General features: G+C 35.4%; 1 protein-coding gene across 1 annotated transcript in view; it reads left to right on the forward strand.

Moving 5' to 3' along the window:
• ARHGEF28 (Rho guanine nucleotide exchange factor 28) overlaps positions 1-18431 on the forward strand; it is a 150847-nt gene that overhangs the window by 48020 nt on the left and 84396 nt on the right. The window contains exons 4-7 of the mRNA XM_070934551.1: positions 5896-6079; positions 7864-8044; positions 12213-12285; positions 18096-18145. Of these exons, the coding sequence (XP_070790652.1) occupies positions 5896-6079; positions 7864-8044; positions 12213-12285; positions 18096-18145 (488 nt within the window). The remainder of the gene's footprint in view (positions 1-5895; positions 6080-7863; positions 8045-12212; positions 12286-18095; positions 18146-18431) is intronic.

An 18431-nucleotide genomic window follows, 5' to 3' on the forward strand; every position in this document is an offset into this window, starting at 1 on the left:
GTAAGCCTGTTCTGATGCCAGGTCTTCCCTTCAAGACACAGCTAATATTTTCTGCTTCCTTCCTGAAAATAAATGAGCTCTATCATCCAGGGACAACTTAGTCACTTCTGTTAGGAGAAATATTTGTTTTGTTTTAAATAGTTTGAGCAAGGAAAGGAATTCAGGTGCAAGAAAGAATAGGAATATTTGTATAATAGATTAAACAGACTGGTTTTATCTCTGCTATTATCCCTCAAACATTATGTTTTTACTATAAACTAGAGAACTGCTGCAAATCAAGATCTAGAATACTGGCTGTAACTTGTTTGCAATATTTCCAGCCCTTTCAAATAACTTGACTGCTGATTTTTCAAGAGACAGTTTGATGGAAACTAGTTCTTTAAAACTGGGAATCTTTCAGTTCTCAAATGAATTTGCTCGCTCCTTAATGTGAGCTTTCTACTCATGTCTCATTTTGTTTTAATCATCCATTGAATTAGAACAAATGTTCTTTGTTCTGATGGTGTAAATTTGAGAATGGGTTCTATTTTGCTGAAACAGCAGGCTTGTTCAACTATTTAAATTATGGAGTTGAAGTACATTGGAAGAGGTTAGTATATAGGAATCTTATTGGCTGCACCCGTTTACATGGCATATATTAGTAGTAAACTAAAAGAAAGATAAATCTGGATTTAAAGCAGATCCTTTATAAAGAAGATAATAACAAAAGGGGTAAAAATGCATACAACACGTTTTCCAGATTTCTTACCTTGTCAGTTATAGTTACCAACTTCCACTGAAACATGAAGGTTTTCCAATTAATATGTGCATATGAACAATCTATATAAATTGTGGATATATGCTGTGGCCAGAGCCCATGATTGAAAAAAAAGTTTAGAGTCCAAGCAAAGACATTAAATGAATGTTATTTGAATTAATGTTCATTGATTTAAAATTGTTGATATCAGTTGATCTGTTTGGATATAGCTATTTTCTCTCGCATAAACTCCTGTCCTACATTCACACAAATGCACAAAACGCACATTTGACTAGAGACAGAGTAACTCTCTGGGTTCACCGAACATAAACCTATGCATGCTTTTTCTGTAAGAAGTCCAACTGAAGTCCGTGACCCTTCTTAGATAAACATAAAACTACTGCTCATGTTTATTCCAGCTTATTCCTTGAAAGTTGGCATGAAAAATGGGGAAAGGAGTTTTGGCGGTATTGAGGTGTTTTTTTGCCCTTTACTTTGCAACATGGAATAGTTGTTCCAAGGCTGGAAGGAAAAAGAAAAGTATTCAGGCTTTCAGTTTAGTTCCTTTTATTCCAAGGTAAATGTGTCAAGACGTGTCACCTATTATCATATGTGGATATGTGTGAAGGCAAGAAAATATTGGACAAAAATACATACATGGTTGGAGAAAATGATTAAGCAACACATAGATTTTAAACCAGAAATATTTTTGTTAGGTATAATACCAGAAAATTATGACAAAGGGATTATATATTTAATGTAACATGTATTGACAGCAGCAAGAATCGTATTTGCACAATATTGGAAAAATGAGAACACCCCAACAGATGAAAATATAATCCAGAAAATATTGGACTGTGCAGAGATGGATAGATTGACATTGAAAATAAAAGATAAAGGAGACACAAGATACTATTTAACGTGGAATAGGTTTTATCAATGGTTAGAGATGAGAGGTAGAAACTAGATGAAGAAAGAGTATTGTTATGTTCAGTGGTGGGTTTCAGCAGGTTCTGACCAGTTCTGGAGAACTGGTAGTGGAAATTTTGAGTAGTTCGGAGAACCGGTAGTAAAAATTCTGACTGGCCCCGCCCCCTTCTATTCTCTGCCTCCCAAGTCCCAGCTGATCGGGAGGAAATGGGGATTTTGCAGTATACTTCCCCTGGAGTGGGGAGGGAATGGAGATTTTGCAGTATCCTTCCCCTGCCATGCCTACCAAGACACGCCCACAGAACCGGTAGTAAACATTTTTGAAACCCACCACTGGTTATGTTTAAGTAAAATATGAATGTTATTTATAATTATATGTAAGCCAGTATATTTAATAGGAACATAAATAAGCGAATATAATTATAAATATGATTAGAAATTATTTTATTATATTATTATTATTATTATTGCTATCAGTATATGTGATATCCTTTTTTTTCTTTCCTTTTTATAAAATGGTACGCCCGGACAATACACTCTATTCAAGATACTTATATATAAATAAAAAAACACCTTGATTTAAAAAAAAAAAAAAGACTTCTGGTCATATTCAGTCCTCATGCTAGTTGCATTCTTTCCCCCTTTCCTTCGAGGAGCAGGATGTAAATCTCTGCAGTGGAGAGTTTCTCAACCATGAACTTCTCCAGCCTTTATTGATGGAAAAGGTTCTCCACAGCAGATATTCATTGTTCTCATATGCATGACAAGGAAGAGACATTCACATTAGTATAAAGTGCCAATAGAATCTTATCTTGCCTATTCATTCACACACTTTCAAGAGGCTTTGTCTCTCTTAGCATAGTCTCAATCAGTGGTATGGTAGACATTTAGAAAATTCAGTATGGATCACAATTAATTTTGCTCTTCATTTTCCAAGACTACTATCAACTTTTGAACTAATCTTAGCATATGCTATTCATGTAGGCAAATGTTTAGGCTTATTATGTTGTTCCTGAGGTCAGTGTGCAAAAATTTCCTCCTGTTTTGGAAGTTGACTTCTGATTTTCCAACTGCATCATCAGAAGGGAACATATGTACAGTCTCATTGCTGTCATCTGCATTTGCTTACATTGGCTGAGGGAATAGCCTGGTTGTAATATAAAATGTGTTGCTGTCTTTGTCTTTAGGGAAGCCCAGATTGTTAGTTGAAGTTACAGGAGAACAAACATAAATGTTATTCTGTACTTTCGTTTTTATTTTTCATTTGCTTTTATGTTAGTCATAAAACATATTTACTGTGTTAGACCTGTATAGACAGTTATGTTCCATGGTAAAAATAGGAAAGATTCGTTGAATGACTTCAGGCTGCTCCCTTTTTTCAATTTAGCCTACTTTACAGGATTGCTGTTTGGGGGGGGGGAAATGACAAGTGAGAGTAGATCATTTTGTACTGCTGAAAAAAAGATGCAAGCTGTCACTGAAACAGTGTCACTGAAGCCCAGGGGTGGGCTTCAAAAATGTTAGCAAGGGGTTCTCTGCCCAGTTGCCAGTTGGGCGTGGCCATGGTGAGCATGGCCTAGTCGGCCTCCTGCACCACTGTGGGTGTGAGCATTTTTGCCCTCCCCAGGCTCCAGAGGCTTTTGTTGAGCCTCCAGGAGGGAGAAAACGGCCTCTCCAGGTTCCAGAGGCCCTCTGAACGCCGGAAACAGGCCCGTTTCCGGCCTTCCTGAACTTCCAGTAGGCACATTTTTCACCCTCCCTGAGCCTCTGCACGCACGGGCCACGTGGTGACTCAGCGGAGGGATGGAAGGGGCCAGCCAGGAGTGGGATTTGGGAGTTCTCTGAACTGCACAGAATCTTAGCTAGAGGTTCTCCCAAAAACCTGCGAACCCCCAGTAGCCCACCCCTGAAACAGCCAAATAAATATTGAGGAAGTTCTTACTGGTCTTTTCTCATAGACTCTGTATTTATTCTGGGCATCTTTATTATAGGATGGTCTCATAAGGGAATGATTTGCTTAAAGATATGCCTGTAGGCTTTGGAGTTGGCTTAATTCCCAATTCACTCTCATTTTCTTCTGAAATAATGTCCATGATTTGTGCTATAATGTTTGATTCTACTGTCAATCTTGAGGATAGACTCTGAAAATTGTGCTGGGGAAGCCAGTTTCATTCTATACTCATGCTTGTGTGCAGATTCAACAATGTGAATATTTTTCATCTTCTCAGGCCTTTAAAGTGGTTGGGCTATTTTAAATGCAATTAAATGGCTTGATCCCAAAGTTGAGCTGCTAATTAGTTGAGAGCTTCTGTTGTAGTGGTGATGGGGGGAATAGAATAAAAGAGGACAGAACTGAGAAAGGTGAATAGACTTTCTGGAAGAGACCACCAGGAAGAGATCACAGAAACCCTGGAAAGAGAAGAAAAAAAAATCACAAAATGAGAAAAAGCAAGTTTTTAAGAAAAAGAAGCTGAATTCATTATATTAGGAGGCTAACATAAAACAAAATGTTTTAGAAGCAGGCACAGGTTTACCATATTGAGCATGGCTGAGGAGTCCAGAGGAGGAGTGTAGAAGAATATCTGTAACTGGCAAAGAAGTAGCAGGAGCAGATGTTTTGTAATTTTCATTAATGTTCCTGTGAGAAAGAAATTTCTCCCAAGAAAGTTGTATGTTTCCAATTGTTCACTTAGTATGTGCAAGTATAAGACTGAATAGAGAGTAAATGAAAGCAGGATCAGGCAATTTGTTTTTAGGCTGAAGATTATTTTGGCTTCCAAGGGTTGCAGGAAGCATGTCTAGTAACAAAATAGTTATTGGGTTGAAATGTTTTTCAGCTCATGTTTATGGTTTTGAAACTTTGCTCTTTGAAGTGGAAAAGAGATGCATTTTGCTTTGTAGAATCTTAATGCATCATTTTCTACCCTTAGTTTGTCAAAAAGAACACTGTAGTCATAACTGTCCATTCTACTGTTTACATTATGGTAATGTGATTGGAGCGTGTATGGGAAGGGGTTACAAAATAGAGATATGGGATATGGATGTAGGTATGGATTACAGTAGCCCTACATGGGAGAATATATCGCCAGACTCAGTCTGTGGATATGTCTAGACATATTTGTGTGGGAAACATACTGAACCTGCTACTCAGACCATAGCTTTCCTTCTCACCTACAGTATGTTAATAAGGCACAAATAAAAATTTCCATTTGCCCAAATGTCTACCTTGCAGCAGGAGGATTTGAGTACCTGGCAGAATGAAAAGCACAAGAGAGGGGATACAGTTCACTGAATTTCCCATACAGGTCTTTAATCATGGCTGCTCATATCTTTGGACTCTCTCAGCCCATGCGAAAATGTTTGCAATAGAAAGTAAATAAGAGTATACCAACATCTGAATTTTAATATTACAGTTTTCTGTTCATTGGCAAAGTATAACCTGCTTTGGCTAATCTTAAAAGTTTAGCAGAATTAGACTTGGTTATTGTTTGGAAAAGAGATCACCAAGAAATCACAGGCTAGATGATGAGTCTAAAATAAATCTTCAAAAAGGCAGAGGCCAACCACTTTGCCAACTAAATCAGTTATCAGGGCCAGAACTGTTTGCTTGATACAGTGGAGGGGTCCTGCATAGAAAACCCCAAATCCACATTGTTCTGAAGTATTCCCAAATCCTCAAGCAGATTTGTGGTTGGCTGAGGAACACGAGACTTGTGCTCTATTCTGCTAATGAAATTTGCGCTGGGTCAATTAGCTTAAAGACTTCATTGTTATAATTTAACAGAAATTGAAACAGGCTTGTATCCATTTAAAAACTGGAGAAATAAATTAAATAATTCCTTTTTCCCAAACCTACCTACCTACCTTCCTTCCTTCCTTCCTTCCTTCCTTCCTTCCTTCCTTCCTTCCTTCCTTCCTTCCTTCCTTCCCTTCCCTTCCCTTCCCTTCCCTTCCCTTCCCTTCCCTTCCCTTCCCTTCCCTTCCCCCCATCTCATTAAGTGATTGTGTGACAAACAAAAATAAATTAAAAACAGTTACAACTAACAATACATAATTAAAATATCGGTATGAAGCAGGGATTGCTATAGGGATTCTATTGAAATAACCTTTCTTTTTTACTAATCTGTGTTAATAATAAAGTCTACATTGTTATATTAAAAGATGCTTATAGTCCAGAAGAATAGGATTGCTGATTTTTAATGCAAAACCTATATATGTTTTTATTTTAGAATCTAAATGCAAAGAAACACTTCTCCATCTTGCAATGAGATTGGGTCTAGTTCAACTTTCGCAGTTCCTGTTATTCCAACCAGGTGGAACAGTTGCAGTCACTTTATTTAATGAAGAAGGATTGACACCATTGGACTTGGCTTTACAGAATGGACATTTCAGTCTTGTTGAAATGTTTTCCAAGTAAGTAGTATGGTTTGATATGAAAGAATGGGAAGAAAGAAATTCAATGACTACTTTTGTTTGTACTTCTCTTAAATTCAGTGAATTATTCTATTACAGATGTTTAAATTCAAATACTCTTTGCAATTGCTGCTTGGCCTTTAGTACTGAAAATTTCCTAGCAAACAAAGCTATTGCTTAGAATTCTGGGAGTTGAAGTCCATCTGAAAATTGTCAAGGCTGGAAAACACTGCTCAATGGGAATATAATATAATTTACTTGTTTATGTCTTGTTATAGATTGTAATATCATATTTGGTTTACTTAAAGTTTTATGTGAACCTTATTCTCAAGATTTATGGGTAGATAATAATTCTGTAAATAATGAGTAAATAGAATAGAAGAAAAACCCAGATACATCTAAAATCCGATTAGAAACAGATTAGAAAAACAGTCTAGGTGAGATATAAACAATAAAACAACTTCAGGTAAAACTGTTTGATTGGCACCTGTGTTTATATGTTTTAGAGAATATCCAAAGTATTTAGGAAATATCCAAAATATTTTTCTCTCTAATCTGGACATGTATTCACTGGATTTGTTAGTTATATCTTTTGCTCTTATGAATTTAGCTTTTCAAAAGGTGCTAGTTCGTGAGAGGTTAGAATACACGCTTACAGCAAAACAGCACTGTCACTTCTGCCACTTTTGTTCCTCAACAACTTAGTTCTTACCATTATTTTTCCTTCTTCTTACCTATCTTGCTTTTCAACTACATATAGATTTCTCTCTGCCATGCGCATACAATCACACACCCCACTCACAAAGCTGCAATGAAATAGAACAGATTTTAAGCTGTTCAAGAGTTCATTTCCTGCTGAAGTTCTGAAGCAATATGTTGTTGCTGATTAGACAACTCGGCTGGCACCATCTATTGTACCGCAGACCTACCCTGGAGATCCTCCCCACAATTGACTTAGCAACAGCCCAGTTGCCTGAACTTTATTTTAAAGTTGCCATGAAAGTTGTATGCAAAGTGAAACAAGTAAGCAAGGAGACTTGTGATTTATTTTTAAATATCCCTTTTTGGGATATTTATTGGGGTTTTTGGTTTGTTGTGTACATACAAGGCCACTGTACCACATGTGGGCAACATAATCTTAAAATGAACAAAGAGGAGCCAGGATTCTGACAATTGTCTTGTTCAATTCTCATTATCCAGTCATGATAGTTTTAAATAGGAGAGAAAACGAGCAAGAACCCCCCCCAGCTTAATTATTCCCCATCCTTCAAATTTACACTGCTGTTTTGTTTCTAGCTTTACATAATATTTTGTTTGTATGAATTTATGCATTCTTTGTTATCACTCTTATTATGAATGTCTCACTTTTTTGGAACATTCAAACAATACAGCACTCTCTAGAGACTATTTTGTATTGTGGTACGCTTATGAGCTGGTATGCTGCTGGTTTGTCTACTGAATCGGGTTTGTGATTAAATAGTCTGCATTTTTTTAAAAAAGTCACAGAAAAAACATCAACTGTATGTTCTTATTTTTTTGATCAGAATTCTTCCAAGTGGGAATTGTTGATTCATGGGGAAAGTTCTTCAGGAAAAAACTTTGTTTAGCCTGAGCATTTCACAATATTTTTTCCATGAAATTTTTGGAATTAGTCAGATTAGAGTCTGAAATTATGCAGACTATTTCTGCATAATGCAGTGTGAGAGGAACTTTGCATAGGTTGGTGTTCCATGTTTCAGTTGTCCTGGCACTCTAACTCTAATCTCATGAATGTGTTGTTTCAGGAGGCAGACCATCCATCCTTTTGAGATTTCTAAAGTGGAGGTTGATGAAAACGCTGTCCTTCAATTTGCTTATTCGTCAGGGACTTTATTCCTGACATCTAATCACACAACAGACTGTTCGTTAGAATCTGATATACAGCTCTTTAGGAAATACTTCTGGGATAGAACTTTTACACAACAGGTAAGTGCCAAGTTGTAATATAGTGAAACATTATTTTTCACAGTTTAAGAAAAATGCTGTTTATTCACATTTGATAGGGTCATTGATCATTTTTAAATTGTCAACAGCCCTTGCTAATAAGAAAAAGGATGGGAAAAAAGAATCCTATGGTGCCTTAAATACAAACAATTTTATTGTAAAATCAGAATTGTGATCTAGAATTTAATTTAATCTTACACAGTTTAGTCAAAAGTGTAGTCTAGTCAAAAGTTTATGTGAAGTCTGGTATCTAAATTTAATTACCCTGAAATGTTTAGAAAATATGATGAAACCAGGCAAATCACCTTGGTTACTAAACCAAGAATTGTAACATTTCACATTTAAATTCAAAGCTACTAAATTGCAATTTCAAAAGCAGAATCAGATGGAAATGTAATTACCCCTTGATATTTTTATCTTTTAAAAGTTATAATACAATTGTTAAGCTTAAACAGTAAAATAACATGCTCAATAATGTATAGAAAAATGATGAAAATAATGTACAAAAATGCATCATATTAGGCTTTTGCAAAGGTGCATGATTATAAAAATGCTATATCAAGAAACATGCATAAAAATTCAGTTAATTTCTATGAAGCTAGTTTTTCTTTAAATTGAAAAGTGATGTGAAAATTGTGAAAAGCCACATTCTAATTAAATGCTGCATGTATTTTACGTTGTACATACGTATAAATTGTATATATGTTCAAGTAAAGCAACCCTTGTTGCTTATAGAGAACAATCACTTACGTATATGTACATTTGAAGAAAGAAATAAGCTATTTTATGTATGATTCAGCAATAAGCCTTTGCAGTACAAAATTAGAAGGAAATGTCTGAAGGAGTACATAGTCCATAGAATAAACAGGACGTCCTGGGCAGACAAATAGTACAGAGGTTGAACAGAATTTGGAAGACAGAGTATAAACAAATCTTAGTATAGCTGCAAAAGATTAGTGTAACCTTCTGAAAATTAAATTGTTCTTGGGGAAAAGCTAATATATGCTAGAAAATTCAAGATGAATTATCACTAAAGAATGAAAACTACAGAAATGTAATAAACTTTGAACACAAATTGCTTATTTTGCATATAATGTTATTCAGGACAATGCTGTTATATATGACAAAGGCACTGAATAAAACTAATTAGAAATTGTGAAAAGAAGCTGAGGATTTTGCCCAGAATGTGCATGGTTGCCTTAAAATGGAGAGTAAAATCAACAAGGCATCCAGGAACAATCTCTTTTAGAAATACTTATTTCTAGTGATTCTCATAGACTGAATAAAGAGGTATAATTCATATACATCCTGAAGTTGAAGGTAGCAACCTGACTGAAAAGTGTCAAATAATCTACTTCCTCTAGAATTCTCTGCAGCTGAATCCCCATCATAAAAGTTGGGCAATACATTGCTGATCCAGGGTGAACCTTTTTAAGAAAAATGTGCAGCACAGCTTTCTTAAGACTGTTAACATCATCTCCTTCCTGAAGTAGGGTGTTGCTGGTATCCCAATTCTTGTTCTTGCAGCCCTACAATCCCATATAATAGCTAAGATATGGAATCCCTGTAATTCCATGATAGTCATGTGCCTAGCTCACAAATGGCAGGGGTCATAGCAGAAAGCTAGTCCTTGAAATCCACAAAAGGAGTCCCTTGCAGTAAGATCAATGCCATCCCCTGTCCTTGAGTGAGGGGAGCTAAAATCCAGCCAGTGAAGGGAAGTATGGTGATCGATGAAGGAATACAAGAACCATTAAGAGAAAATAAACAACAGCTTACTCCTGGGGAAGAAGAAGACAGGAGAAAAAAAATCAAAATATTGTTATCTTGATTCTGTTTGGTATACGAGGGATCAGAGGAAATCTAGCAGGCTCTCAAGATTTTATTATACCTGCAAGAGTAAAGTAGCATTTCTAAAACCTTCATTTCCTAACCCGGCCTACCTTGAAGGGCTGAGAACTGGACAAAGTCAGTAATATCACTGCTTTGCTCAGTTGAGTCTCAGTAAAACCTGCCAGGTCCACCACCTCATTCACTACCAGATTGCAGATGAACATGCTGTTATTATGAATAAACCTAGAATTTACCAGGAGAATATGACAAGCACAATAATGAAAGTTCAGCCAAAATGTCTACTGCACTACTAATCAGAAAAGTACCAACAAATCCAGGAACATGCCCATGAGTGAGTTAAGGAAATTTTAGAAGTATAGACAATGAGGGATGCCAGAAATAAATCTGAGGATTGTATTGCTAAAATCTTCAAGACCAAGAATAACAATTAAAAGCTTTAAATACTTCAGAAGCAGGAAATCGGCTAGGGAGGCAGTAGGGCTGTACAGAGAAGGAAGTTACAGTTGTGCCAGTAGGGAAGTTGAGGACATTGCAGAGAACCTGAATTAATTCTTTGCTGCCAGATTAACCCAAGAAGCTCATAATTATGTGAGAAGAACTTGCTCTGCGGCTTTTCTTCATACTGGCATAAACTAGTTTCTGGTGCTGATATTGGCTTGGCAAGGAGGATCTTATGTGACCAGGGGCTTTCCATGATGTCAAGAAGAACCAGCCCAACATCACTCTCCTAGCAACAAGATCCACACCAGCAGCTAAAGCAATTTGCAGCCTGAGAAGAGGGCTGACCCACATTGCTAATCCTCAGCACCTGCTCCTTCTACCTGTCAGACCTTCTTGGAGGAGAGCAAGCTACAGAATATCAGTCCTGGAAATCAGACCTTGTTCCCTATCTTAGCCTTTGTTCCCTAGAAATAACCAACACTGACATGAGCTGTGTTTGTCTGTGTTTTTAAATAGGCTGTACATCGCCCTGAGTCCTTTGGGAGAAGGGCGGTATAGAAATAAAATTATTTTTATTATTATTATTATTATTATTATTATTATTATTATTATTATTATTATTACTATTATTATTATTACTATTATTATTATTATTATTATTATTATTATTATTATTAACAGATATAACCAATACACAGAATGTATTGTGAAATGCATACCAAATTTGTACACTTTTAGTCTTCACAGTCTCTGGAAGGCCTTCACTGAGGATGTAAACCTAGTTTTTGGAAGGAGGCTGTTCCAGAGTGTTTGATAGTTTTCTGGCTTCATCGCTCTCACTGTGTGAAAATGAAGCACTTTGAGCAGTTTGTCCTGGGAGGACTCTTCAGATGAGTTGAATCTAATTAGTACAGTGAGTTCTGAAACGTTTGCCTATCCTGTATCCGTTTATATATCAAAACTACCACTTTACTGGTAACTAGTACAGGGTCCGCAAGATAGGTGGACCAACTGTAGCCTATAAATTATCTTCACTTCTACTTCAAATAGAATTAATTGCAGAAATCTGACTGTGTGGTGATAAGGCCACAAATCACCAACTCATATTGTCCTTTGTTATATCTGGATAGGGTAGATCCCGAGGAAGGCCCTCAAGGCCTGGTTGTCTTATCAGGCCTGAGGCTCCAAAGGAAACTGGAGACAATGCTTAGGTGGCTCCATTGCTGAGCTGCCCATTTATCTTCCCTCTTAACCTAAGATTTGTATCTCTGTTTTTACAATGTTTATTATTAATATGTTTTTTTATATATGGTTTTTTATATATGGTTTTCCCATATGCATTACCCAGTCACCTTCGGTGAGATGGGCGGCTACATAAATTTGATAAATAAATAAATTTATATCCTTTTTTGTGCCAATTTTTTTCATGCGTCCATGTTTATGTCTATTCTGTTACTTGTTTTCTTGTACTTGTTGATAAATAAATAAATAATAAACTTTTCCCCCCACGTCAACAATTGAACATAGGCACTGACTCAACTTAGGTTTACTTAGCTTCAGGCTCTGATCTAGTTTAACTCTGAACATACAATATGTAGTATGTTGGAATAGTATTCCTTCCACAGGTATATCTCAAATGTATTTGGACATCAACTCCCAACACTCTATTGCTATTGATTGGCTTTGCTGGCTGTGCTGACTGCTGCAGCCTGAGGACATCTGGGCAGTAACAAATTGGGGCAGGTTATATTAGAGTACTCTGTGAATTTGCTTTGTGCATCCTATATGAAGAACATAAAATAATAATAACATAATGAACATAATAATTAAACCAATTTATTATTATTTTTTTAAGAATCTTACTTCAAAGCAAGCTGAGACATTGGGAGGAATGCAGATACCTTGCAACTCTTTAACATCTAAAGAAGGTATTTTCATTCTCTATTGTATGACATTATTTACAATTCATTGTATTGTGTGCATAAAATACGTCAAAAGGCTTTCACCTTTCACTTGTATGCCAAGGCACAGTTGCTTTTTAACCAACATCTGCAGAATTATGAGACAAAACAAAGAGAACTTAAATATTATAATCTATTTTAAATACAGCAATGCTAAATATAATTCCAAAGTATTTAATTACAAATAATACCTTTAGAAGAAGGGATCTGAATTTTAGAGGCTGTAGTCAGAAAAAATGTAGCAATAGCTTTAACTTGAATAGCAGTGTTGAAAATATATCTGATTATGGGTTTGATGGGGCATAGTGTAGGTTTTTGAGCTCTCTGTTCCCTACAAGGACCGAAATGGGTGTGTGCTCAATATGGTGGACACAAACCAGTGATGAAAACTGATGCTTGTGGATGTTGGACAGATGATCTAACTGCCATGTCCCCTTCCTCTCTAACAACTCAGTGCTCACAGTAGTGCTTGCAGAAAAAATATCTTCCATTTCTTCCATCACTTCCTATTTCAGCTTGCTGACAGAATTTGGTTTCAAAATGTTCTTATTAAAGAAGAGGATTTTGTTGAATTTATCATAGATAAAATATGTTGTCTTATACTTAATTGAGTTACGAAGTTGCTAGATGGTTGTATGAGAAAGAAAGAGAACTGCAGAAAAAACAATTACTACCAACCTGCCTTCCATTGAGGCCCTTTATACTGCACAAGTCAAAAAGAAGGCTGTGAAAATATTTACAGATCCCTCGCATCCTGGACATAAACTGTTTCAACTCCTACCCTCAAAATGACGCTAGAGAGCACTGCACACCAAAACAACTAGACACAAGAACAGTTTTCTCCCGAACGCCATCACTCTGCTAAATAAATAATTCCCTCAACACTGTCAAACTAGTTACTAAGTCTGCATTACTATTAATCTTCTCATTGTTTCTATCACCCATCTCCTCCTACTTATGACTGTAACCTTGTTGCTGGTAGCCTTATTAACTGTTTCCCTATAACTATCATTAAGTGTTGTACCTTATGATTCTTGACAAATGTATCTTTTCTTTTATGTACACCGAGAGCGTATGCACCAAGGCAAATTCCTTGCGTGTCCAATCACACTTGGCCAATAAAGAATTCTATTCTATTCTATTCTATTCTATTCTATTCTATTCTATTCTATTCTATTCTATTCTATTCTATTCTATTCTATTCTATTCTATTCTATTCTATTCTATTCTATTCTTTCATTGCACAATTCTCTACCCAGTGATCTAGTCTCCCTGATTGCCCACACTTCAGTTAAATCCAGAGAATTTTTTCCAATTTGGCTTTTTCCAGATTGGAAAGTGTTAAGCACCTAGAGAAGCTTCAGAGTGCTGGATTTAAATTAACACGTAAAAACAAAGCAAAAGTCCAAATTCCTAAAAAAACCCTGCTTCCCCAATAAATGATATCATTCTTCCTTCTCAAAAGCTGTTAAACCTGGCTTTTGATTACAGAAAATAAAAGTTTTCATATTTCTTCTAGACTAGCGCATCAGATGGAAATTATAAAACAAACAAGGCACAGAAATGTAATCTGAAATATTTGAACATGAAACAGTTGTGTTTCACAACTCATGTTTACTTAGAAGCAAATCTCACTGGGCTCACTGTATACATAATCTGAAATGTTCTCATAAGAAAAATAATTTAAATTATTGATCTAGTATTGATATTCTAAGTGAGCTTTATGGTTTGATTTGTGGAACTGTAAAACATAATAATTCCTTTTTATGATTTGCATGTATTACATCAAGTATACTAGTTATGGTGTATCTATAATCTCTTTTAATTTAACTAATGTTCATTAGTTAACTTCAAAGTTAAGTATTTTGTTTGTTAAGTGAGCGTTTTAAGAGAGAAAATTATCAACAAATCCTTAGTCAATAATCTCATTTCAGAATTTAAAATTTGGAAAGACCAGAGAAGAGATTAGACCATTTTGGAAACTTCCAGATGCCAAGAGCTAATTTTCTGGAAATTATAATGTTGAAGTTCTATTTATCTGAAAAACACTAGGTTAGGAGAAGACACATTAAACCATTTTCTGGACATTGTTTTAAAATTTCCATTGTGTTCACAATTATTCTTTATTTCTATCTGTATAATTTTATTTGCTACTTTTATTTATTACAATCCTTATAAATCACTGCATTATTTGTCTGCCTTTTATTGTACTTAAAAAAAATCTGTCGTGATCAATATGGCATTGTAACAACCAAGAAGTGCAATTGTACCTCTTAATCTGTGAGGTAGGACTGCCTGTCTGATTTACATTCTTATATATTTCCAGCGTAGAAAGGCTCATGTGATGTTTGAAGTTATTAAACTCAGTCTGAACATAGGACAATCTTGGCTTTCAAAAGTGAATTGCTAGAGAAGGGTGGGCTTATCTTCTAAACCCTTTCCTTTAAGAACTAAGTGAATGTGTACATGGAGTACTCTGGCACCTAGAGTCATAGAATGGAGATTTGGAAGGGACCACGAGGGTCTGCGGTGTATAGGAAGTCCTTCAGCAAAGATTAAATGTAATCTGTTGTAGATTACATTTATGTTCAGAACATAGACTTTACTAATTTATTTATCCGACAAAACTTATTAACAAAGTTTGTCTGCAATCTATCTATCAATATCAATTGTTGATAGATTGTCTGCAATCTATCAACAAAGTGTTTATTTAAGACTCCCCAACAGATGTGACCAGCCTCTGGAAAAAAAATTGTAAGATTAATTCACTCAATAGGGACAGGATTTTCCTAGGGGATGGGAATACTTCCAAGGAAGAAAAATCGAACTGCCCAAGCAGTGCTTTAGATGATTTGATCAGCTGATTCTTGTAAAACTTGTTTAACATAAATCTGAATTTTACAAACTAGGAAGGTATTAATTTAAAAAAATCATGAGCAGATCTTTCTGCAGTGAGTTCTCTATTAATTATGATAGGCTATCAATAGTCAGGCTCAATGTTCTGTCTGATCTTACTCTGTTTTAATTCTACTAAGAACTTCATAGTAAAAAAACAACGGTTTGGATTTACCTGCCCAAAGTCCTGAAATACAGAACTACGGAAAAATAAGCTTGTGTCAAATCTGAAAGGCAATGAAAAGCTGTGCAACTGTACCAGCTCCCAAATAGATAGGATTTTAATGTACCCTTATTAAACCAAAAAAGCCAAAATTGTGAGGTATAAAAAGTACTCATAGGGAAATAAGAAAAAGATGAAAAGATGATCATTACACACATGTAGATTCCAAATAAAATCAGTGTAGCCAGCCTAGCTAAAGTATTTACTTATTATTTGCTTATCTAAGGAAGTGAGTTTCAGAACATGTTCAAAGTACATTGAAGAAAGGATAGTTGAAATAAATTATTACTTCACCTGCTGGGGATGCTGTTAGGCAAAGAATTTACTTGCAGCTGATACTTCTCTTTTCAGCACTGCTTAGTTTTATGGAATACAGAGGATATGGAAGCTAGCATCTTTGAAGAGTAAGTAAAATGTTTAATCCCAGGTCTGGCCACTAAATCATAAATGATCTAATATCTAAATTCATCTTTCTAAAACCCATAGTGGGGATGATAAAGGCACAGTCTAGCTTCTTTTAGGTGTGCCATTTCATAAAAACATTGGGGATTAATCCAAGATGTTTAATGGTTTTAAATACCTGGGTGCTGTGTTAAGGTTTAGGTAGGAATTCCACATTGGGGAAGCATGGGTTGAATTTCATTTATCCTGGTGTTTCCGCATGGGGTCATTTTTATGGGGCACTGTTTTGCCATAGCAAAGCCAGAGATTTATTCTATTGAGTCATAAGAACATGAATATGGATTCAGGTTTGTTTTGGTTTGGACATGTCAGGGCAAAAGATATCTGGCCATGTCTTTTGTTCAAAGGAATGATCAAACAAGTAGGGAAGGAAATCTGAACCTATCAAAGGCATAAAAGGAAGTAGTAATGCTTAGAAACATTTTGTTGCTCTTGATTGAGTCATCACCTTAGCTTGAAGCACCTGCTGCAAATGTAAACATTCAGGAACTAAAAATATTGTTTAAACAGGTAGGAAAATTATGGATGTTCCATCCCAAAATCATGGTAACCTAAATTGTTTGTTGTCTGAGGAAGTTGCTTCCTTCTACCTAATTCATAGTAGAGCACCCATAGAAGGATATCTGTAATTGTTTTGACACCCAAAGGAAAAAAATCAGACAGATCTCTTTCTGGCAGTGAAAATACAAAAAGAACAAATAAAAAAAATCTAATTTCTACTGTTTTGTGACTTCCAAAATCATTTCCTCGAAGCAGATGCTCCCTTTGGTCTCACAGAAGGATCATTCCTTGCTGCTAGTTCTGAATATTTGGCTTTGACTGTATTCATGCCGGACCATCATGATATTTCTAGGTTATAGAGAATTGCAATCAGATATAAATCTCTCTACAACAGAATTCTGCTGTTTTTATGTTTGAGTTCTTAATAAACAAATGCCTAGTCTTTGACATTGATTTCAGAAATAGCTATTGACTGGTTAACAGCAGTGATCGTTTCCTACTGGAAATAACTTAATGTAGAAATAAAACAAATTGCCATAGTAAATGTTTAATTTGCTATAAATTAAACAGGCTAGAGAATTACTGCACATGTAGGCAATATTTTGAAAGAAAGTGTTGTACATTGTAGAAAATATTTTATACAGTATGCATTGTTTTTCAAGAAGGATTAAAAAAAAAAAGGTACAGTCCTTGATCCACCCACCAAAATTTTAATTTGCTTTTTTTAATAAATTCAAGTAGTGGATGTGTACATTCTGTAATGTTTTGTAAATCTTTGTGCAAGATTTCTGTGTGAAAGGTGGATTTGCTTTCAGTGTAATTTGTAAAGGAGAAACTTTCCCCTTCAGGTGGGGTCTATGATTTGCAAAAGAATGCATGATTCACTTATGCTTCCTCCTTCCTCCCTGCTTTTATGTAATATTTGAAACTCAACTTTGCAGCGTAAACTCAAAAAAACAGATTTGCATCCAGTGATAGAAACTTGATATAAAAACTGGCTAATGAATTCGAATGACTGTAAATGGAAAAACTATGCTCACAGACGATTCTTTTTGGCAAAAATATTATTTTAGTTTAACCATGTAGGTTATAGAAAAAGTTGGGAGTTCTGCAAAATGTGCTCAGGCACAGAATATTCATGCTTCTCTTGCATAATATTGGCACTGTTTATGATCAGGGGAAAATAAATTTAAAATGGTTTTGATGCAGCAAGTCCTTATTCCAGACTTTTGAAAAGGAGCCAGGAAATAAAATAATAACACAAACGCAGTTGTTTCCTGTAGTCAAAAGAAAAGGAAGGGCAGTTTTTTTAAAAAAACAACAACATTAAATTGCTACTCTTGTTTACAAAGTCAAAATCTCAGGTTCACTATAAATGATTATACTGCTCAAGAAGTATTAATAAATAAGGATAATTTGGGATTAAGTTTGCACTGTGCAGCATACCCCTTTAAGGAGGAAATCTTGTTTAAATTAACCCATTAAAATAACATGAGAAGTTATTGTAGAGCTGCCTAGCATTTCAGCTATAGTCATGCGACTTGGAAGTGGTGAATATAGTAAAGAAACATTGTTTGGTCTTTGTATATCCTTCTGTTTTCCTCTTTCAGTGAGTGTATGGGAAGGGGAAATAAAAAGAATTACTTCCCACTGCTGGCGACAGGGAACTAATGAGAAACTGCCTTTCTTTAAACAGATCTTATAGATGTTGCATCTGAGGAGCCTCTTAAAAATGAAGATTTAACGGTATAGTCCAATCACCTTTTTATGAATTGCTAAAATCTAATGAGACACGTATTATCTTACTTATATTTGCTTTGAGAGTACAACACTTCACAAAATCCCAGCTGGGCTAATGACAGCTAAGTAACGCTTCCTTCTGAATATGTTTCAAGACCAATTAAAAAGTGTCTGAGATTTTACAAAAACATAGTCTTGCTGTCTGCTAATAATATATTTAAAGAAAACCAGCTTTGCTTCATGCATAAACCATAATAATTATGCCCAGTTATTTATAGTTAGAAATCTGTAC

This window comes from Pituophis catenifer, unplaced genomic scaffold, assembly GCF_029215685.1.
Source record: "Pituophis catenifer annectens isolate HBS135680 unplaced genomic scaffold, rPitCat1.0.hap2 SCAF_2, whole genome shotgun sequence".
Taxonomy (NCBI): domain Eukaryota; kingdom Metazoa; phylum Chordata; class Lepidosauria; order Squamata; family Colubridae; genus Pituophis; species Pituophis catenifer.